Source organism: Danio rerio, chromosome 6, assembly GCF_052040795.2.
Source record: "Danio rerio strain M-AB ecotype USA chromosome 6, GRCz13ab, whole genome shotgun sequence".
In the NCBI taxonomy this organism is placed as follows: Eukaryota; Metazoa; Chordata; class Actinopteri; order Cypriniformes; family Danionidae; genus Danio; species Danio rerio.
In genome coordinates, this window is record NC_141026.1 from 14,284,544 (window position 1) to 14,307,464 (window position 22,921).

General features: G+C 37.2%; 2 protein-coding genes across 9 annotated transcripts in view; both read right to left on the reverse strand.

Annotated features, from left to right (window-relative positions):
* Positions 1-822: 822 nt before the first annotated feature.
* fmnl2b (formin-like 2b) overlaps positions 823-22,921 on the reverse strand; it is a 59,558-nt gene continuing 37,459 nt past the window's right edge. For 2 of the 8 annotated variants that reach the window (XM_087256737.1, XM_087256742.1), the window contains 14 exons: positions 22,209-22,563; positions 19,373-19,570; positions 19,018-19,038; positions 18,741-18,865; positions 16,543-16,745; positions 16,202-16,436; positions 15,160-15,228; positions 14,989-15,069; positions 14,773-14,902; positions 11,897-12,060; positions 11,702-11,803; positions 11,519-11,620; positions 6,325-6,448; positions 823-1,956 (listed from right to left, as the gene is read on the reverse strand). In XM_087256737.1, the coding sequence (XP_087112863.1) occupies positions 1,847-1,956; positions 6,325-6,448; positions 11,519-11,620; positions 11,702-11,803; positions 11,897-12,060; positions 14,773-14,902; positions 14,989-15,069; positions 15,160-15,228; positions 16,202-16,436; positions 16,543-16,745; positions 18,741-18,865; positions 19,018-19,038; positions 19,373-19,570; positions 22,209-22,563 (2,019 nt within the window). In that variant the 3' untranslated portion in view covers positions 823-1,846. Of the gene's footprint in view, positions 4,153-4,241; positions 6,092-6,324; positions 6,449-11,518; positions 11,621-11,701; positions 11,804-11,896; positions 12,061-14,772; positions 14,903-14,988; positions 15,070-15,159; positions 15,229-16,201; positions 16,437-16,542; positions 16,746-18,740; positions 18,866-19,017; positions 19,039-19,348; positions 19,571-22,208; positions 22,564-22,921 lie in introns of all 8 variants that reach the window. The other 6 variants (XM_087256739.1, XR_015493233.1, XM_087256741.1 and 3 more) reach the window with 6 other exon arrangements.
* Positions 8,524-22,921, reverse strand: part of mylkb (myosin light chain kinase b) — a 103,862-nt gene continuing 89,464 nt past the window's right edge. The window contains exons 18-19 of the transcript XR_015493234.1: positions 9,589-9,889; positions 8,524-9,524 (exon numbers count right to left, since the gene is read on the reverse strand). The gene's annotated coding sequence lies outside the window, so the exon portion shown is untranslated. The remainder of the gene's footprint in view (positions 9,525-9,588; positions 9,890-22,921) is intronic.

Consider the following 22,921-nt stretch of genomic DNA (forward strand, 5'->3'; position numbering starts at 1 on the left):
GTTCTTTTCTGGATTTGAACCCCGTCGTCGTGCTCAACTTCTCTCTGCATCTCAAGTTCACCAACGTACATGGAGAGCTTCCAGACAAACTGGTAACAGTGGGAAATCAGTCCATACGCAGGTAAGTGGTCAGCTGGTAAGCTTGAAAAAAAAATGTAAAAATGAAATGCAGCCATACATACCTCTGGCTACATAACTCTTGAGAAACGTATATAGGGCTACGTTTTCAGAATGAGACTATGCTGTTTGTTTCCCAATATGACGTGCAGTATCAAATTCCATTAAAACAACAGTCTTCAAGCAGTTCATACTCGCATCCAATATCTTGTTTGTCACGGGGGCATGAATGAAATGTTCCTGAATGAAAGGTAAAGTGCCAAACTGCAGTTAAAGTAGACAAATGAAAAATAAAACAGCCGAAATTACATGAAACTTTGGCAGAAATGTGGATAGCGCGATGACGCAATGACGTTAATCACACCTTAATTATATTATTGTCTTATTCAGATTAAGGCAAATAATTTGATACCTGATGTCTATGTAAATGTAGTCTTGTTGCTATAAATCTAATGCCAATTGCAGTAAAATAGTGGTTTAGGTTACATTTTAGTTTACGTCACAATTCTTGGATTAACTACTGGGTTACTACCAAATATGACCAATACCTAAACCCAACTGCTTCCTTACTATTAACAAACAAGAAATTAGTAGTTTATTAATGTAGTATTGTTAGTTAATGGTTTGTTGATACCGTGAATTGTGACCCAAATTAAATCACTAAATATGAAATTCACATTGACTGCACAAAGAAACGGCTTAACATTTTTTTAACGGTGCTGGTGTCATTGCTTTATTTGCACACAACCACTGATTCCAGTTAAAGAGATCAAAGTAGAAAAACGTTAAATGTGCCACTAGTGTCTGCTCAAGCTTTCAAGTGTTACGTGCAACCACAGACATTTACCATTATGCAACAACAGTGATGAGAGAGAGCAATTCAGGTCACAGAGAAAGTTGATTCAGCGTCTTCACCATCCAATTAAATAATACTGTCAAACTACACAACATAAAAAGTCAATAACATTCCAGTGATATTGCAGGACAGGTCGGTTCGTTTCAACAATATGTACAGCACCACAATGGATGAACAATGTAAAAAATAAGAGGCTCGATTTCGTAGCAAAATATCTGTACATTTAAAAAAAAGCCTTTTTTTTTGTCCAATGAAATGTCTTTGATTTTTGTTTTTAAAAAAAACAGCAAACTCTTTTTCACAGCTCACAAACGTCACATGAGATAAAACCGGTAGGAGAGCAAGTCTGTGATTATTAAAATGAGATGTGTACAATGTCACACTGGTAGTGAATGCTTGGTAGTAAACATGTTTAAATCTGCAAAGAAGCACCTCAATAGCATTACAGTACCAAGTCCAGCTTCATCCACATTTAAAAAAAAAACGAAAACAAGTCCAGTTGAGATGATCCGAGTTCTATGTTTAAAGATAAAAAATAAAAGTGCATCTTGTAAATCTTCCCCTCAGAAAAACCCGCAGCTTTAAAACAGAGGTAAAACGACACAAGTAGGCCAAAATCCAAGACCTCATTCTGCTCTTTCGTGGAAATAAAACCCAAATGTCTTAAATCATTTGCTAGCTCATCGTCCATTTGTAGGATTCACAATATTCATTGTTCTCTCCAACATAAAACAGTCCATTAAATCGAGATTCCAGATCCCAGGTAAGCAGAAGTGTTCGTGTCACATTTCTCCATCTATCCTTGGTCTGAAGTGTGCTTTTGTGTGTGTGTTTGTGTTGTTTTCAGTAGATTCAAAAGCTGAACAATGGTGGCTAGCATGTGCTGATCTCCACGCTCCGTAGCTGAAGGTGCTGCACCTCTAAGTTTCTTCTCCCGCTCCTCCTGAGGGCATCAGCCCGTCTGAAGGGTTGGTTGCGCAGGTCTGAGAAAAACAGGTCAACTGTTATTGGTGGAAAAACAACTTAAGGGTCGGCTTGCGGATATTATGATGATGAGGCGAGGCTGAAGCAGGCAAATGTGTGATGTTGGGTTAGTTTTAGATCAGTTTTGTAGGGATGCACAATATTACAGCTCCATACACAGTTCAAGTCAGGATTATTAGCCTTCCTGAATTATTAGCCCCCCTGTTTTTTTTTCCCCCCAATTTCTGTTTAATGGAAAGAAGAATTTTCAGATTGTTCGGAGGAACACATTTCTAAACATAATAGTTTTAATAACTCATTTCTAATAACTGATTTATTTTATCTTTGCCATGATGACAGTAAATAATATTTGACTACATATACAAGTGATATTTAAAGGCTTAACTAGGTTAATTAGGTTAACTAGGCAGGTTAGGGTATTTAGGCATTTCATTGTATAATGATGGTTTGTTCTATAGGAAAAAAAAATTTTCTTTAAGGGGCTAATAATTTTGTCCTTAAATTGGCTTTTAAAAAATTAAAAACTGCTTTTATTTTAGTCGAAATAAATCAAATAAGACTTTTACCAGAAGAAAAAATATTATTAGACATTCTGTGAAAATATCCTTGCTCTGTTAAACATAATTTAAGAAATATTTAAAAAATAATAAAAAAAATGCAGAGGGGGGCTAATAATTCTGACTTCAACTGAACATGCAACCCAGGCTCATTCTGATTATGTACACCTATATATATTTCTGGAGAAAGCAAAAGAGATCCCAGGAGCTACTTTTTTTTTGTTGCAGTTTTTGCGAATCCACCAGAGACTGTTGTGTACGCTTTTTCAGATCTGTCCCGAGTGCCATTCACGCCTGATATTCTCAAGTAAACCCACCAGAGTCAGGTGTCGACTGACTGACTTACTGACTGACCAACCGACCGAATATAAGGCTACGTTTTCACAATGAGCCTGTGTTGATTGTATATGATGGTTGAAATTGGAAACGTAAACATAAATTTTTATGGTAATTGTTAATGTATTGTTTAACAATCATTACATGCTAATTGCAATCTAAAGCAAAACAACAACAAAATGTTTATTTTTTTATCAAACAATTAATTTATTAGTTTAAATTGTGCAAACACGATTTGCCTACTTTGCATTACGGTTATCTTTCATAACACATTTATTTAATATTGCAATCTTTACTACAATCAAGAAGTTATTACCATTGTTTGTAAGAAAAAGGAGGCTTCTGCATGTGAACTATGGCTGAGATTGTTGATTTCTACTTTACATTTGAAACAAATTAGATACTGTTAAAAGATGCAAACCTGAGCACTCCATGAAAGTTAACAGTTTTTAAAAACGTAATGAAAACTAGGAAGGAAAACATATTTTGTCTGAAGTTTTGTAAAATAAAAAGGAAAAAGAAAAAAAAGAAACTTTTCTAAAACAATTGAAATAGCTTACACTAGAATTAAAAGACATTAATATAAAAATAATTTGAACATGTCGTTTTGCATGCTTTACTAAGCCTATTTTTAGGAAAAGATTGCTAAATTATTTGTACAATCATCTCCAATGCTAATGAGCACATACAATTTTGATAACTTTACTAATTTATAGCCCAATTAGAATAATCAAAACATAATTTCATTTACAAAATAGTTTTAAAAAAAAATCTGTTTAATTTAAGTTTAAGCAGCATGGGGGCACAGTGGTGTTGAATCCTTGTGGCTAAAATCATATTAGGGGACGCAGTGCTTACCAGAGGTGAGGGGGCATGGTGCGGCGAGAACGCTGATTTGACGTGTTATGAAATGTAATGTTTAGCAAATTAAAATGTTGTATTTGTTTTTCGGTAACAATGAGGCTGTATTAGTTAATGCTAAGTAATGCATTTACTAACATGAACAAACAATGAACAATACATTTATTACAAATTAATGAAAATAAGGTTGTTAGTACGTTAAAGTAGGTGATTGTCTTAAGAAACATTTTTTGTTGTGCTGGTTGAAAGTCTCTTCACAGTCCAATAGTAATGATTAAAGTAAATGATCTAAATGTGTTTATATGTATTTTTATATTCGGGGTAAGGCATAAAAAAAAAAAGTTCATCTAATTAAATATTGACATCTCCGGTATTCACGGTATCAACAAACCGACATCTCCCATAATTCCGATAAGTAGTTCAAACTGTCTGTCAGCAAATGTAGATTCGGACTTCTGTGCGTCTGTTCACGCAGTGCCCGCCTGCATGAGCACCGTGCGTTTATGAAACAATCACAGACCCCGTGAAATCAAATACTGAATTGAAACTTTTGAAAATCCTGAATCAAAATTGGAGTTACATTTGCACGCTGGATTAAGGACGACACCATAGCTGAAGTATTACTGTTAGACAGGTAATGTTCTGTTTTAACACTATTATTGTCAGGCTAAGCTTACGTTAGAGTGTGTTGTGTTATGAATGGCGTATATACACAGACGTGTTCAGCCAGTAAAATCTCCTAGCAAAAGATTGATGTGACTATTTTTAGTTTTATAAGGGACCCTTGACAGCATTGATAATGTAGATTTTTATTTAGTTTAACAACAAAACATCAGTAAATAGCACTATTCCGCTGCTTTATTAAGCAGAAGTTGCCTTTATATTCACATTGGTTCGTTTTAATGACAGCCTTCCTTTACTGTTTACCATGCTACTCTGAATATTCGCTCTGAAATAGCATGTAAGTATGGCTTAGTAATAAATGTAATTCCTGCACGCCGTTAGCCAAACTCTAACTAATGGCGAATGACATGAACTAGTGGGTTGTCTGCTGTAGTGACGCGGTGGGGGCGTTCGTGATTTCAGGAGGCGTGGCTTTGAATCACAGTACCTCTCCGCCGTCCAAAGCTAATATGCTAAGCGGTTAGCACCTACTGCACTTTTAACTCACGATGCATTAACTAATGTTAACGCAAGCATGAATTTGGATGTTAATAATGCATTAATAAATGTTGAACTATGATTAATAAATGCTGTACAAGTATCGTTTATGATTAGTTCAGTTTAGTAAATACATAAACTAATGAAACCTAGTTGTAAAGTGTGACCCATTATTCATATAGCAGAATCTAAATTAGGTTGAGGCATTGTCATGATCACCAGCGATCTCTAACCACCAGAGGTCGCTGGAAAACATTCACATTCATACAAACTACAAATCAGCCAGTTCATGGACTACAACTTCATACATGCACTCTGTTCACACATGTTATAGATTCTGACTGATTACACTCGCACAGCTGAGGATTGTCAAAGACTGATTAGACACACTATTTAAACAGCACACTCACTCATTCCCATGGCTGAGTCTTGTTATCTGCTACAGTGACACTAAAACGCGTTTCCTTTGTCTGTCTTTGCCATGTTTTGATCCTTTGCCGCGTTTATTTGTTTCCTCCTGTTTGCTACCTGCCCCTGTGACCTATTGCCTGTTAATTTGACTTTGACTCTGGATTGCCCTCGTACATCTGTTTACCCCAGTTTTGACCACTGCTTGCCTGACGATTCTAATAAACCTGCATGTGGATCCTCACCTCGGTTGTCAGTGTCACACCCCGGGTTACAGGCATTACATTTATTTAGAAAAAATGGAATAGTTGAATTTTTGCTTTTAATTTTTGACATTTTACATTACATTTATTTCGAAAATATGAAATAGTTTTGATATTGCTTATTAATCTGTTATCATATGAGTCATAATTTGATTGGTGCATCCTTATAAGTCACATTATACCGAAGGTGGTTATCAAGACACACATTTCGCTTGAAATCATATTAGAACTTCTTAATGGGAGAATTATTTTTTTTTTGGAATCAGTGACTAGACTTGTGAAATGTGAAATGGAAAAATGAGATGCAAGCATTTTCATGTAGAAAATTCACCCTTACCAATGTGAATAATACATAAAGAAGAAACAGATATAGATGAAGGAATGGAGGGAATGACTAGAAGACGAGCGAAGAACAGACGGACATAAAAGCACCTTTCTGAGGGGACAGAGTTTAGTTTAGTAATGGAAGTCCTCGGAGAGAGCGGGATCACAGAAGAACCGCGAGCCGCGTTTGGCTGATCGAGCGGTAAAAGGGGCGGTCTTCAGCACTGCAGCAAAACAATAGCCAATCACAACACAGAAACACCAAAAGCTACAAGCTTTGGAAAAAAGGTTCAGAATTAGACACAAACTTCAAGCCTCTAAACTCTAGTAAGGCTAAGCAGCATAGCATCTACTGCTACTCTACGTGTACTATCAAAATAACAAGAATGATATACACTTAGGAAAACAGATTCAATCGTCGTATGTACATCAAGATGAAATTGGCTTTGGCTCTTACCCGTAATGATGTCCTCGATGGCTCCATCTTTGCCTTCATAAACAAGGCGGCTGTCTTTGCCTTGTCTCTTTCTTAGCTCGTGAATAAGCTCTTGCTGCTGCCGCTTACCCTTGTGAGACGGCGACTGGTGTTTGGGCATGATACAAGTGGAAAGAACATTCAGTTAATGCACAAAGCTTTTCTGTAATCTTCACACTTACCAATATTTCTTTAATGTACATTATAGTGCTCTCTAGAGTAGGCTATTAACACAAATATTATAACATTTGATTCAATTCAAAATCTTGTTAATGATATTCATTTATCTTGATTTGTGTATGTATAGTTGAAGTCAAAATTATTCGTCCTTCTTTTTAAAATTATTTTAATTTTTCTTCTTTTTAAAATATTTCCCAAATGATATTTACAACCCAGGCTCATTCTAAAAGTGTAGCCGCTACATACATTTCTGGAGATCGACAAATATGTCCCAGGAGGTACGTTTTTTTGTAGTTTTTGTTTTTGCGAATCCACTAGAGGGCACTGTGAATGCTTTTTGAGATCTCAAATTTCTTTCGGAAGTGCTATTCGTGCCTGCGGTTCCCCCGTATATCCACCAGAGACCGCTGTCGACTGACTAAATGACTGACTGATTAACTGACCCACCCTCTACTTACCCTAAACCCAACCAATAGTATTTTTAAAAGCACTAATTGACCCACCCACCCACTTCCCTAAACACAACCGACAGTGTTTTCAAAAGCAATCCAGAAAAAGAAAAGCCCTTGCCTGATTTTTGCTACATTTTCAGATTTTATCACATTCTCACCCTGTTGTTTACTTTAATTCATTTTCTTTTCGGCCTTAGTACCTTTATTAATCAGGGGTCACCACAGCAGAATGAACCACCAACTTATTCCGGATGTTTTATGCAGCAGATGCCCTTCCAGCCACAACCTAGCACTGGGAAAGACCCATACACTCTTGCAATCCCACTCATACACTACGGCTATTTTAGCTTATGAGGTGAGGTGACAGAGGTACATACTGCGCCATCGTGTCCCCCTCTCAATGTTTACTTGATTAACTTATTTCTTGGCTTCTGTTTTTGTCTTAGTAGTTTTCTGGAACCGTTCTTTGCTGGTGCCTCATCATCACGGTCAACTGCTCTCTGCGTCTCGAGTCCGCCAACGTACATGACGAGCCACTGAACAAACTGGTAACAGCGGGAAAGCTGCGTTGATACTGAGGTAAGTGGAACGGAACGGTGTCATACGGCCCTATAGTGTTCGTTTTAAAGACGAAATACATACTTCTGGCTACATAATTTGCGATCTCCATAAATTTATATAGGGCTACGTTTCAGAATCCAAATTGGATGTTTAACTGAGCAAGACATTTTTCACAGTATTTCCTTTAATATTTTTTTCTTTGGTGAAAGTCCTATTTGTTTTATTTTGGCTAGAATAACAGCAGAAAAACACTAAAAGTTTTTACTTCTTAAAAATTAAAATTTAAAGGTCAATATTATTAGCCCCCTCAAGCAATATTTTTTCAATTGTCTGCCAAGGTTATAATAGTTTTGTATTTTTTTATTTGTTTTAGTTTCTATTTGGATTTGGCTTTTTGTTTTCAAATTTAGTTAGTTTTAATTAGTTTTTAGATACAGATTTACTAGTTTTTTTAGTTTCAGTATTAGTTTGAGTTTTTTGTTCTAAATAAGGATTTGTTAGGTGCAAGAATTAACAGAATAAATATTGTATAATAAAAACTCAGCTATACATTTTTTGAAACATGTATTCAGAGGACACATAAACACTATCATCTACCACTATCATCTACCCATCCTCAAATTCAAATACAACAGCCCAAAGGATAAGTACAATATGTGTGCAAGGCTGCTTCTGGGGTTAGATACACAGTAGTGATGGGAAGTTCAGATCTTTAACGCGGATGACTCAACATTATGTAGTCAGCGATAGTAATTTCAGTCAGTTAAAACATCACCGTGATCTAAAAAATGTCTTACAGTAAAGTTTTGCAACCCAACTGAAGCATGATTCACTTATTTAACTTCCGTTACGATTTTCTGTTATGAAATCAACTTACGTTTTTCAACAGATTCTCTCATTTAAGCCCTCGGTTTACCCGCGCTGCAGTTGTTTAAGTTTAGTTCAGTCACAGCAGGTTGTCATGTACCTTTTTGTGTTTGGTTCACTGAGGCCGTACTCACACTAGGTACAGTTGCCTCGAACCGGGCTAAAGCATGCTTGTCCCCCCTCCCGTCTCCCCCGACGGCCCACGCTCACACCATATCGGGCCTCGGCACGCTTACGTCATCGCTGCTGCGCTGTTCAGAAGCGCTCTCTATGGCAAGCCTTTTTAGCATTTAAATCTTTGTTCTGACTCCATAAATATATTTAGAGATATCTCTAATTATATTTTGACTAGTCATAATTATAATTCGACTAGTCAGAATGACAGTTAGAGATATCTGCAATTGCAATTGTACTAGTACGAAATCAGATAGGAGATATCTGCAAATATATTATGACTAGTCATATTCCTCCATTGACTTCCATTGAAAAATATTTCCAGATATCTCTAAATGAGTTTTGACTAGTCACAATTGTAATTAAATATATATCTCTAACTGAGTTTTTACTAGTCATAATACATTTGGAGATGTCTTTAATTCGTCATATTTAGAGATATTTACAAATATATTTGAAGATATCTCTAATTAATTTACTAATAGTCGAATTACAGTTGTAGATATCTTGAATTGGATTTTTGACGAGTCAAAACTCAGTTAGAGATATCTGCAAATATTTTTCAATGGAAGTCAATGGAGGAATATGACTAGTCATAATATATTTGCAGATATCTCCAATCTGATTTCGTACTAGTACAATTGTAATTGCAGATATCTCTAATTGTCATTCTGACTAGTCGAATTATAATTATGACTAGTCAAAATATAATTAGAGATATCTCTAAATATATTTATGGATAGTCAGAACAAGGTTTAAATGCTAAAACGGCTTGCCATACGCTCTCACTCAGTAGCACAGTTGAGATTTCTCTAGTTATATCGTTTCAGTCGTTTGATATGCCGTCAAATATTTCGCCAAACAGTCCTTAGGGATGCGGGGACACGCAGTCAGATATTTCGCCGAACAGATCCGCCACTTTTGGCGCTCATAAACAATCATTAAGCCCTCGTGCTGCAGGAATGAGGAGGTCTGCTGAAGGTGCACAGCTGTCGTGCAGTGAGAGGTTTGCGTCTTTAATAAACTACAGCAGTTTGCGATCACTGAACTGTAAGAATGATTAATAAATCCATATCAAACAGTCCCTTAAAAGTCACGTCTCGCTTTCGGTTTCGGACTTTGGCGCGTTTTGCACTCACACACAAGCGTACCGCGCCAAAGCCCAAGTGATCCGCGCTCAGGCACACCTCTTCCAACCGGGCCAGGGCCGGCCAAGTGAACCGTGCTTGAGCCTGATTCAGCGCACTCACACTTCTCAAACGATCCGGGAAACGGGCCTGGGCACGGTACGGATGGCATAGTGTGAGTAGGCCCTGAATCACACATGCGTTATCGGTTAACCGCTTCTTAAATTTAATCTCATTGTAACATTACTGTTCTAATAACTGAATAAGAGTATATATTGAATTGTTTAGAGTTAGAGGGGGTATTAGGCTTGTTAAAAAGTAAGTAGTTTGTGGATTAGTGCTTTCTGGAGATATGTATCGTTTCAAATGATTCAGTTTGATTTGGTGAACCAGTTCAACCAGTTCACTTAGAAGATCCGGTTAAAAAGATTTGTTTGCGATACAGAAATAACCCTGCTGAAAAATCCAGCTTAAGGTTTTAGAGGGGTTTTGACCACTTCCAGGCTGGTTTCCAGCCATTTCCAGCCTGTTTTTTAGCTGGACAGGCTGGGACATGACCAGCTAAAACCAGCTTGACCAGCCTAGCCAGGCTAAGAGCCCAGCCAAAACCAGCTATGTCCAGCTTAAACCAGGCTGGTCAAGTTTTAGATGGTTTTAGCTGGTCACTTTCCAGCCTGACCAGCTAAGACCAGGCTGGAAATGTCTGGAAACCAGCTTGGAAGTGGTCAAAACCCCTCTAAAACCAGGCTGGTCGACCAGCTAAAACCAGCCAACCATCCTAGGCTGGTTTAAGCTGGATTTTTCAGCAGGGAAAACCCATTATTGGTCACAAATGTGTTAAAGTAATAGTTTTAAGTGTCTGTATTTAATGCTGATAACATGCTGCTGTCATGTCCACTCGTTGTTTTTTTGTTGCGGGAGCAACAGCGAGGATGACAGGAGGAGAACCGGATTGATCTGGCCAATGGCAGCAGGACTACAGACTCTGAAATGCTGTACGGGTCAAACACCTGCAGCGTGAATTATATTAACTTCTAAAAGGCTTACAGTAAGATTATGTACTAAATACATTTACAAAGACGAAAACGAAGGAGGTTTTTGCTATATTTTTAGTTAGTTTCAGATAGTTTTGCATGTACACAATACAGTTTCAGTTAGTTCTAGTTTAAAAAAAAAACTAGTTTTTATTTAGTTATGTCAGTTAACGACAATTATTTTACATTTTAGTTTTCGTTTTTTCGTTCGTTTTCGTTATCTTTTAGTTATCTATTTTTTTAAAGATTTCTTTTTGGCATTTTTTGACAGGATAGGACAGTATTTTAGACAGGAAACAAAGTTGGAGAGAGAGAGAGGGGGTAGGGTCGTCGAGCTGGGATTCGAACTCAGGATGCCATGAAGTGCTACTGCACCATATGTCAGCGTGCTAACCACTATGCTATTGCCTAGACTCATTTTCGTTATCTATAATAACCTTGTTTTTTGCAAAAGAAAACCATTGTAATATAATGACTTGGCCAATTACCGTAACTTGCCTAGTTAAACTAATTTATCTAGTTAAACCTTTAAATTGCACTTTAAACTGAATACTAGTATCTTGAAAAACATCTAGTAAAATATTATTTACTGTCATCATGGCAAAGATAAAATAAATCAGTTATTAAAACTATTATGTTTAGAAATGTAAACAGAATTCTGGAAAAATATACAGGGGGCCAACAAGTTAGGGGGGCTAATAATTCTGACTTCAACTGTATCAGTTTCACATTTGGATTGATTCTCAGTTTGATCAATTCAGGTTTTTAGTTCTAATCTTACCTGTTGACTTTCTTGCTCCTCCATCATGGCCTCCTGTTCCATAAGTTTCTCCATCATCAGCTGCTCCTGCCTCTTCCTCTGCTCATTCTCTTCATCCGCTTGCTAAAAACAACAATCACACATATTAGATCTTGTCCCTGTATAAACTAGAAAGTCTTGAATACTGGTATTTCCCAGACTCACCCTATAGGACTTGATAAAGCGAACAAACACAGGGAAGAACACAGAGGGTGGCATGGTCTTGGCGCTCTCCCCGAAAAACTTAACAGCTTCGTCAAAGGCATCCTGAAATCACAGGCAAGCCACGTGTATCATGCTGGTCCTACCAGCGAATATATTCAATCATAAATACGTATAGAAAAGATTTATTTTCGCTACCTGTGCAATTCTAGCATCATCCAAGAGCTTCTTCAGCCTGGCCTCGTTGTGATGGATGAAGTCTTTGAGCAGAGAGTTGTGGCCGTGCATGCTGTACTCTCTTTTAGTCAGATCCATACCTCTCTGTAGCTCTCGCACATCCAGGAGAACGTTCTCCAGAGAGACTGCAACATGAGGTTAATGAGATCCACCATCAAAAACTGACATTCTGTAGCGTAATACAGTACAATCAATCTTCATATTTCTTCCTGCACGCATTAAAAACAGTGTTGTTTTAATGTTTTTAAATACTCAATCACGTATACCTGTTATGGTTTATTTGAAGTACATTGCAAAAAAATATTTTCTTACTTAGATTTTTTGTCTTATTTCTAGTCCAAATACCTAAAAATTCTTAAATCAAGAAGCATTTTCTAGGCAAGAAAAACATATTGTCTTGTTTTCAAAAATAATATGCCAAAATCAAGTGAGCCTGAAAGAAAATGCTCATTTACAAGAATATGAGATGAGCAAAATAATTCTGTTATTCCTTTTGACATAAGATTATTTTGCTTACCCCATTGGCAGATTATTTTGCTTGTTTTAAGGAAAAACTCACCTAATTTTGGCATATTATTTCTGAAAACAAGACAATGTTTTGCTTGCCTAGAAAATGCTTCTTGATATAATAATTTTTAGATATTTGGACTAGAAAAAAGACAAAAATTCTAAGTAAAAAATGCGTTTTGTGCAGTGTATTTGTTATTAATTTAAAATGTATTTTATTACTTTTATATCACTTAGTTTTTTTTACATAGATCCATTGAGGACGAAAAATTCTATGTTAAAAAGATTAAAAAATAACATGCTTTTTTTCATTCTCCAAGTTCCACACAATTGATTTGTGTTTGGACATATAGAAAGAATTGAGTTAACGTATTAGTTTTTACAAATTTAATTGGATGGAATATTTGAACATAAAACAAATAAATGGTCAAAAAACAACTAAATAATTGTGTTGTTTCAGCTTATTTTAAATAAGTTGTTTTAACAAACAGTAAACCTACTTTGAGTGTTCACTGATTTCATACATTTCTTTACAAGCATTAGCCCTGATGTTAACCGCAAATTTTATTTGATTGATTTTAAGGACATTTAAATTACAGTTTGTTTACATAATGCCACTTTTATTATAATGTTTTATTATATACTAAATCTATAAACGGAAAAAAACTGTGATATGCATAACAACATACATAATTATAATTACAAGAAAAAAACAACAGTAATATTTGCTCTACAGCAGTGGTGTCCAAATTCGGTCCTGGAGACCCGGTGTCCTGCATTTTTTAGTTCCAACCCTAGTTAAACACACCTGAACCAGCTAATCAAGCTCTTTCTAGGTATACTAGACGTCCAGGCAGGTGTGTTGGAGAAAGTTGGAGCTAAACTATGCAGGACCCCGGCCCTCCAGGACCTGAATGCATGTGCCAAAATATTTTTACATTAAAAAAAAGCATTGCAGACAAAATGGAAGCTGTTTAATAATGTATGACTTTTTTGCTTAAATGGCACATGGATGAAATATTGCAGTTTTAAGGGGTTTCAATATGGGCAGTTTTTTGTTTAGAAGTTTTTGAGAGGAACTATTTAATGTACCAATAAAATTTCAAAATACACCACTTATACTGTAAAAAATACCAGCATTCACATAATTCCTTCATATTCTCCCAACACAAATTGATTATTCATTTATTTGGTTATTCATTCATTCATTCATTCATTCATTCGTTCGTTTGTTCATTAATTGGTTCATTCATTCATTTTCCTTTAGCTTAGTCCCTTTATTCTTAGGGGGTTACCACAGCGGAATGAACCGGCAAGTTATTCCAGCTGCAACCTAGTACTGGGAAACATCCATACACTCTCATTCACAAACATTACGGCCAATTTAGTTTACTCAATTCAGCTATACCACATATCTTTGGACTTTGGATATCTTTGGACTATCCCACGCGAACATGAGGAGAACATGCAAACTCCACACAGACAACTTAATTATTTTTACAAATGTGAGTTAAACATAAAACAATTAAGTTTTTAAAAAAATTGAGAATTGGGTTGATTTTTAATAAGTAGTTTGAACAAGCAGCAAAAATCTTTTCTTGATTGTAGGCAAATGTATGCTGTTTGTTAAAACACAGGCAATAATCATCACAAAAGCAAAAACGAATGAGACAAAAATGTCCCTAATGATACACAAATGTTAATATTAACGATTTTAGTAAATGAGTCTTTGTTTACGTAGCCTATATTTTTATTTTGGCTAGTGTTAGTCATTTTTGTATTTATTTCATTTAAATTAGTTATCAATGTAATTTAAATCTATTTAATGAATGTTTTTGTTATTAATAGTTTTATTTAACAGTAATAATGATTGATAAGTACAATAAACCTTTTCCGATTAAAGTATTTGAAATTAATTCATTAATTCATTAATTCATTTTCTGCCACTTTTCCAGGGCCTGGTCGCTGGGGCAGCAGTCTTAGGAGAGAACCCCAGACTTCCCTCTCTCAGACTTCCCCGGGGATTCCGAGGCGTTCCTATGCTAGCCGAGAGACATAGTCCCTCTAGCGTGTCCTGGGTCTTCCCCAAGGCCTCCTCCCGGTGGGACATGCCTGGAACACCTCCCTAGGTAGGCGTCCAGGAGGCACCCGAAACAGATGTCTGAGCCACCCCAGCTGACTTCTCTCGATGTGAAAGAGCAGCGGCTCTACTCCAAGCCCCTCCCGAGTGTCAGAGCTCCTCACCCTATCCATAAGAGTGCGCCCTGCCACCCTAATTTGAAATTAATTATATTTAAAAATAAAGATTCTGAGGCTGCGTGGACACTCACCCGCAGCAGCTTTCTCGATGTAGTGCAGCTCATTGTAGAAAATGCTCACAATGGGATATTTCTCCTTCACCACATTGGCTATGTAGTGCAAAAGGGTCTGTTTTCTGTCTGTTGACTTGGTCTCCAACAGCTACAGGCAAGACACAATACAGGGTTATAATTAGACAATAATATTTCAGAAAAAAGGCAGTGCATGGAATGAGTTCCAGTAGTTACCAGATCCAAGCTCTGAAGTTTGAAGCCGTAAACAGCTCCTCTCTTACTGCTGTTCATGTAGTTTCCCAAGGCCAAAATGATCTGAGATTACAGGAACATACAGACTTATTATTAGAAAGACATGTAAAATGGCAATAGTCCTGGTTGCAGTGTTCTATAAACGTGACTTACCTCAAGGATTTTCTTTAACTTCTGTGATGATTTGATTGATACAGATGCAGCTATGATAGCATGAAGTTGCTGTAGAAAAAGTAAATAAATGCATAAATAAAATAACACACACAGACTCACACTCTTGTATACATGGTTTACAGGGACACTTCATGAAATGTATTTTGTACTGTAAAAACTGCTTACTATTTGGCCCAACCCATAAGCCAACCCTCATAGGAAGCCTGTGGCAAATTTTGAATGTCAAACGCCCTCATTATGTATGATTTTCCATAAACCACCTTAATGGAAAGTACAACACCCATATCCATATCATTACCACAGTCATACCCATGCCATTATACAGCTTTATGTCCCTGTAAACTACATAAACCTGTACACACATGCTCACTTGTACATAAGGTTTACAAGGACTCTCCATAGGCATAATGTTTTTTATACTGTAAAAAACGCTTATTATTTGGCCCTACCCTATCCCTAAACCCTCACACGAAACCTGTGGCAAATTTTGAATGTCAAAAAACCCTGTTATGTATGATTTTTAAGCATTCTTAATTAAGGAATGTCCTTATAAACCACCTTTAAAGAGTACAACTGGGTTATACCAAAGACTGTAAAACACAAAAGACAATAGACTTATAGTTTTGAATGAGGGAAAGTGTAACGATCAATATGGCGAATAAAGCCCCGCCTTCCAGTACAGGAGCCAATCATTGATCATTATGGACTGAGGATTCTCTGGGAGAGGGACTCATACTCAGAGGGACCAGATGAGAGTTTCTGTATATTTTGTGTGATTCAAACATCTGGAAATGACTTGCCTTAAAGCGATTTTGGTTATACCCATGTCATTTTATAATTATGTGTCCACGTACACACTTTCAAAATACTCTTTTCTGTGTGATTTCAGACCTGTTTTTTGTATTGAGACCAAAAAAGTGACTGGTATTGCTATACTTGTGGGGACATTTGATCCCCACAAAACGAGGAATACAATGTACACACACATTACTCAATCGCTTAACTTCTCTGTCCATCTTACCGGTGTGAGCATTTGCAGGCTATCAGTAAAGTTGCCCATGAAGGCCATGATGGTCATGCGCTGTGGCAGTCTTTCAATCTTGCTGAAGAGCATCATGAAGCGGTCCTCATCGGTGAGTCCATCCATTGGCCGTCGTTCCCGCTCATACTGACGGAGCACCTTCACCTCACTCTCAGTGGGCATAAACCGCATCAAACACTCTACGAAATCCACTGGCACCGTACGCAGGTCAAACCTGAGGGAAATGAAAGAAACCGGTGATATCGCTACTCAATAAGCCAACCCCAAAACCAAACCAAAACCTGAAGCTATTTGCTTTTAAAGGCTAATGGGGAACTCACGTCTGAATTGCTTTGCAGATCTCCTCAGGGCTCTTGCCTGCTTTGCGGAGCGTGATAGCAAGGTTTTTGGCTCTGTTGGCCTCCAGCAGTGATACTTTATTGGGGCCTTTTTGAGGAGCCTTTTGTTTTTGCAATGTCATGTCGACGGCGGGGCCCTGGGCTTTGGTCTTAAACATTTCCTCAAACTCATCGACATTCAAATCCTAAAAACCAAAGAGATCTGTTAAGCTTCTATCCACAGAAATCATTAAACAAAATATTTTGGTGTTCAAAAATGTGCACAAAGTCACTGCAAACCTAATATCAAGATATCAAGAAAGAAAGAAAGCTTTTTGGATGAACTATACTTTTAAGACAACCCAGGCTCATTCTGAAAATGTACCGCTATACACATTTCTGGAGAGTGCCAAATACGTCCCAGGAGGTAAGTTCTTTTGCAGTTTTTGTTTTCGCGAATCCACCAGAGATCGCTGTATATGCTTTTTGAGATCTCAAATTTCTCTGCGAGTGCCATTCACCCGTGCTGTTCTCGCGTGAATCCACCAGAGGCTGCTGTCGACTGACTGAATGACTGACTGAGTGATCGTCTGACCCACCAACCTCCTTCCCTAAACCCGTTTCAAAACCAATTGACCCACTCATCCATTTACCTAAACCGTACCAACATTTTTAAAAAAGCAATCCAGAAAAAGAAAAGCCCTCGCCTGATTTTTACCATGTTTTTAGATTTTACCACATTCTCACCCTGTTGTTTTACTTGTTTATTTTATTTTTTGGCTTCTGTTTTTGTCTTACCCACTTTCTAGAAACGTTCTTTGTCAGACTTGAATCCCGTCGTTGTGGTCAAGTCCTCTCTGTCAAGTCCATCAACGCACGAAAAGGAATGGCATCATACCGCCCCATAGCATTTGTTTTAAAGACGAAATGCGACCATGCATACTTCTAACTACACGTTACGTACTAGCACGTATTGTTTTTTTAATGTTTGTATTAGTGTCTCATTATGTTTTTCTTTCTATCACCCCAGTTCACTTCCTTGTTTTTGTCTACTGCTGTTCCTGACTAGCTGGTTCACTTACACTTGGTACAACCAATGCTGACACTGTGTATTTTTGGTTAAGTGGATAGTTAGTGTAATTTAGTAAGACGGCCCAATCCCAATTCTATTTTTGTACCCCTTCCCCCTTCCTCTTGCCCCTTAAAACTGAGTGTGAAGGGGAAGGGCCTCAAAATTTACCCCTAAGAATTGGGACAGCACTACAGCACATGGGGGCTCGTCCGGGATAATTAACATCCCAACAGTTATTTCTGAGGATTTTGGTTCTAATGATACTCAATTCTTTTTGTGCCCAAATTATTTTGTGGGTTATACAAGAGGTAGTATTAACCCCTTCAGACCTAAATTATGTTCTAAATTTCAGAAAAATGGGATGTCGTGATGTCCATTGTATTGGACGCAGGGTCTGAAGGGGTTAAAGGAGTGAGTTACTGATTTGTCTATTTGCTTCTGACTAGCTTGTAATTCGAAAATGGCATTGTCTAATCTGGAAGCTTTTCTTAGTAATCCTTCATCCAAGCAGTTTGATAAATGCCAAAAGGATGATCTCATCCAAATTTCAGTCAGTCGGCAGTTTCTGAAAAAACTCACTGCTTCACTAGTCACCACCTGTAATAATCACATTATTTGTACAGCATTTCTTGTTTGTGGTTGTTAATTAGTACAATCCTCTTTGAGAGTTTGTTTGAACAAGATAATTGTTTAAGTGTGCAACCCCACTCCCCTAGAATCCCCAGGGGTTGTAACACTACACAATTCACGATTTCCAGAAATGCAAATAGGGTTACGTTTTTAGAATGAGCCTATGTTGCCCATTTTCATTATATAATCAATTACAGAGGCACAAAATGGAATCCCACCCTAAATATTTCCTCATTTAACAACCCGTTCCACCTCGAAACACATCAGACTATTGAAGTACATTCAGCCATGATAGGCTTTTTATGTTTTACTTTTTGTCACTGATACTGAATGACAACAGTTGCAGAATGACTTTTAAATGTGCTGACACTAAACTCGACAATAAACACCATCTGGCATCATCATAATATATATGAATCAGTGACCCAGAATGTAATAATGAAGTAGAAGTGGTGTAATACAAGCATGAGTTGGCAAAGATCACACATTTCACGCATACCTCTAGGATCCTTTCGTCATCGATTTCATTGAAGACGGTGCCGTTGATCTGATTTGGTTTCAGAGCCACCCAATTGAACACAGGCATGCGGAACTTCGTTTTGATTGGCTTTTTAATTTTCACAGCTGCCAATGAAAATAAAAAAAGGGACTGTGACTACAAAAACATTACATCAAAATTAATGCAATTACAAGAATATTTGTGTGTGTTAATCAGAAAGGCACAAAATTATATCATGACAGTAAATGGAAGCCATGACAAACACATGGAAACCTACAGAAGAGCTTGATTGGTCCATCTTTGAGGGCAGGAGAAAAAGAGAGTAGATAAAAACAAATGTTTAGAGAGTTATAAAGCACAAAGGTCAAGGAAGAGAAAGCAGAAAATGTTTGTAAGTGCCAAGAAATGCGGAACAAGAAGATTTTACAAATACAAAGCTAGGCGAAAGCTTGGATATAAAGAAGTTTTGATGTTTTTTTTTTTTAAGAAAAAAATATATTTTAAAAAAATCTTTCAATTTATTATTCCAAACTTTTGCCCGGTAATGCAGTTAAGCTAAACAAAATAAAGAATCAAAACAGAGTATTAAGAAGCAAATCTGCAATCACAGACCCACACTTGCATATACATACCTGTCAAGCCAGAGTTGAATATGACGGTTGGTGTGCCGCTGCCGGGCAGAGGAGGAGCACATGGAGGTGGAGGCGGAGGTAAAGGAGCAGAGATCTCAATTGAATGACCGGGAGGTGGAGGTGGTGGAGGAGGAGGAGGCGGTGGAGGAGGTGGAGGAGGCGGAGGTGGAGGCAGAGCTGCTGATGGCCCATTGGGAACTGGAGGAAATAAAGAGACAGTGCTGACTGATGACAACAGGCTTGAGCACATCTGGATCCACTTAAACACGTAATGACGAAAAAGGTCTAATTAGGTTTGAATGTTTACACTTTGCTACTCAATGTGTCAACAGCCGCAAATAGCATTCATTTGTGGTAAGAATGAATGTTGGCATAATTATCTTAGTTCAGTGGCTATAAAAACATGGTAAAATAAGTTGGGGATGTAGTTAGCATATGTGGTGTAATCTATAGGTTTAGAAAAATAGTAATATTAGTTTTTTGACTGCAGTGAGACTAAATTTAAAACAAATAATACTTTTATTTTATTTTTTTATTTAGGAGGAATATATTACTGGTATTATATTCTATAAGTAGTTTTATTAAGGTGGGTTGAGAGCCAACAAACTGTTATACTACATAAACTTATTCATCTTCTTCCATCTTGTTCATAGACTATTTAAAGAACACATCTCCTCCTAGAGCATTCATACTACAACCACCAAACTAACTCCAAACCTCCAAACTATAATGAATTAAGTTGCTGTATCTTTTCCAACTGATCCGAATTAAGGTTTTTCAAAAACTGTCCAGGAAAATTCAGAAAAGTCCCATTGACTTAACATTGGAGCAAACTTTGTGACCTCATAACTACGCCAGACTGTCATACAGACTTACGGTTGGGCTCATTTAACTCCACCAATCTTCCAATCACTGATGACATTTCATCTTACTAGCCACACCCTAGCAACCACATATGGCACCCTAGCAACTGTCCCATACACTTCTATTGTAAAAAGCTGCCATTGACTTTACATTGGACATACTAACAACATACCAATCCATACTTTAAACATACTAATCCATACTAGAAACACACTAATGACATACCAATCCATACTAGAAACACACCAATCCATACCACAAAACAAACATACTAATCATACTACCAATATACCAATGCATACTTACAATATACAAACCCCTACTAGAAACATACTCACAAGCATAATAGTAAATATCTATGTCGATCCATAAAACAAACATGCTAAAATATATGTAGTTATCTATCTATGCCAACTATTTCGAACTTCTTAAAAACTAGCTCAATTATTTAAACTTTAATACTACTACAAACTTTCAGGCGAGGCTTTCTCAAGCCACCGTAGTTTGTCTACGAACTTTACTTCTTTAGTTATTGCTATTATATAAGTAGTTATATAAGTAGGTTGGGAATCACAGCGTTCCTATATAATAATAGTTAAACATGGCGGTTTGTTCGCGGTTGCTGAAAAAATAATGTGCTCCTTTTTTCCAGTTTCTCCTTTGTTTTTTCGCGTGTCACTCTCGCGCTTGTAAGTTTCTTTAGCACGCGAGTGCAAGCAAGAAAGCAAAACTGCTTTCGCTTCAGATGGGCTCGTAAAAAACTACGGGGCACAGCGTAAATCTGCTCTTCTTCATGGCTTTGTGACTGTTCATCAAGATGACGACAAGGTTTGTTTGAGCTCAGGTCGCCCATGGCTCGTAATTATTTCTATATATAATTATGCTGTAATCTCTTGGCTGTGTATTTAAAACATGGCGGTTCCTTTGTTTTCATTCTGGCTTGTTGTATGAGCAAATGACGTATCTCTGTAAACCAATAGCGTTCAGCTGCGCGTCTAGCTACGCCTTTTAGTACTCTTGGTAAACTTTGCAAAGGGTGCCGAAAAAGTGGTACGGTACGGTTCCCTTTTAGGTACCCCTTGATAGTGGAAACGGCCATAAAAGCGTACCGAACCATACCGTACCACTTAGAGGAAACGGGCCATTAAAAGCACATGCTAGAAAAACAGCTACACTTTGCTTTGAGCTTAAAATGGGCATATTGTACATTGTTTAATAAACAACATAATGAGTATTTTGAGCTGACAAATTTGAGAGACATTTTGCAGATAACAAAGACTCAAAGACTTCTAAAATGGGTAAAATTAGAAGCCCTTTAAGCATTATTTACCTGATAAATTTTCTTAGACAAGGGGAAAAAAGAAAATAATTTCAAGGAAAAAAAAGTTAGGATCACAGATTGGCCACTGGCTGCTCAGATTTTTAAAATATTTCCACCAACCAAAGAAAATCCATATTGATTGACCTCTAGTTTTCATCCATCTATTTTTTGCACACTTTTGAATTATGCATAACTGCTGGAGGGAAATGGCAAGAAGAGAGAAGTGAATCAATAAAAATGTGTGTGCTTTATTGTGACTGTTTTTTTTATTAGTTAAATAAATCTCCATCAAATCATCTAAAACAGCTGTTTTTTTAAAGCCTGTTGTCTTTAAAAAGGCACAACACATTTATAATTGCACCATTTTGCAGCAGTTTACATTTTTATTACTGATATTTTACACTAGTTTCTATAGTAACTAGTGTAACTAGTGTCATTCTCTTCATGTGCTTTATATGCAAATGTTTTATGTGATATTCTAATAATTATTCTGATAATTCTGAAGAAAACAAAGCAATTGCTATTTTTCCATTTGATCAGACATGCAACAAGTGTTTGCTAACTTGCATCAGTTTAAGAGTTTATTCATTTATTTAGTTAGCATTTCAATGACTTAACAGAATCTTAATTTTTGTTGACGGCACAACTTACCAGAAGAATCTGTCATTGGAGGTGGTGGAGGTGGAGGAGGTGGCGGAGTAACCATTGCTCGAAGCGTGCCAGTCTGAGAAGAGCTAGCAGAGCTGTATGATGCTCCAGCACAGGCTCCAGCCAGAGCCATGGCATCGGGACAGGGGGACAGAGCCATGGGTTGAGGAGGCGAAGGCAGCGGAGACACATCTCCCTCCCCGTCTCCCTCTCCCCTCACCTGGATTTGCAGACTGCCTCTGCGTTCCAGCTCATGAATCTTCTTCTCCAGTGTGGATTGCTTCTGAATGGTCTCATCCTTTTCCCGAACTATCCGCCGCAGAGTGTGAACTTGCGAGCTGGCGTCCCGGTACACCGCCTGTTTATGTAGAGGTCGTTTAGCATTTAAATCATTTTATTCCATATTTTACAATAAATTACTAATGCTGGAATGTTTTAACCTCGAATCTAATATTTTTTTTCAAATGTTCCTTGCGTGAAGCCTGCTCTGCATTTGAATGTAAGGTGTTCTTATATAGAATTACAGTTTTAGAAGCGACAATTCTAAAACTAGGTGATTTAGACAGGGTAAAAAGGGTATTTATTTACACTACCATTGTTTAATATATCCAAGTAAGTTGTAGACAACTGTCCTAATTATAATAAATCTAGCCTAACCTAGTTGCACCATCTAATTTTCACAAGGGTCCTAAATATAACAAAATTATAAGACGACA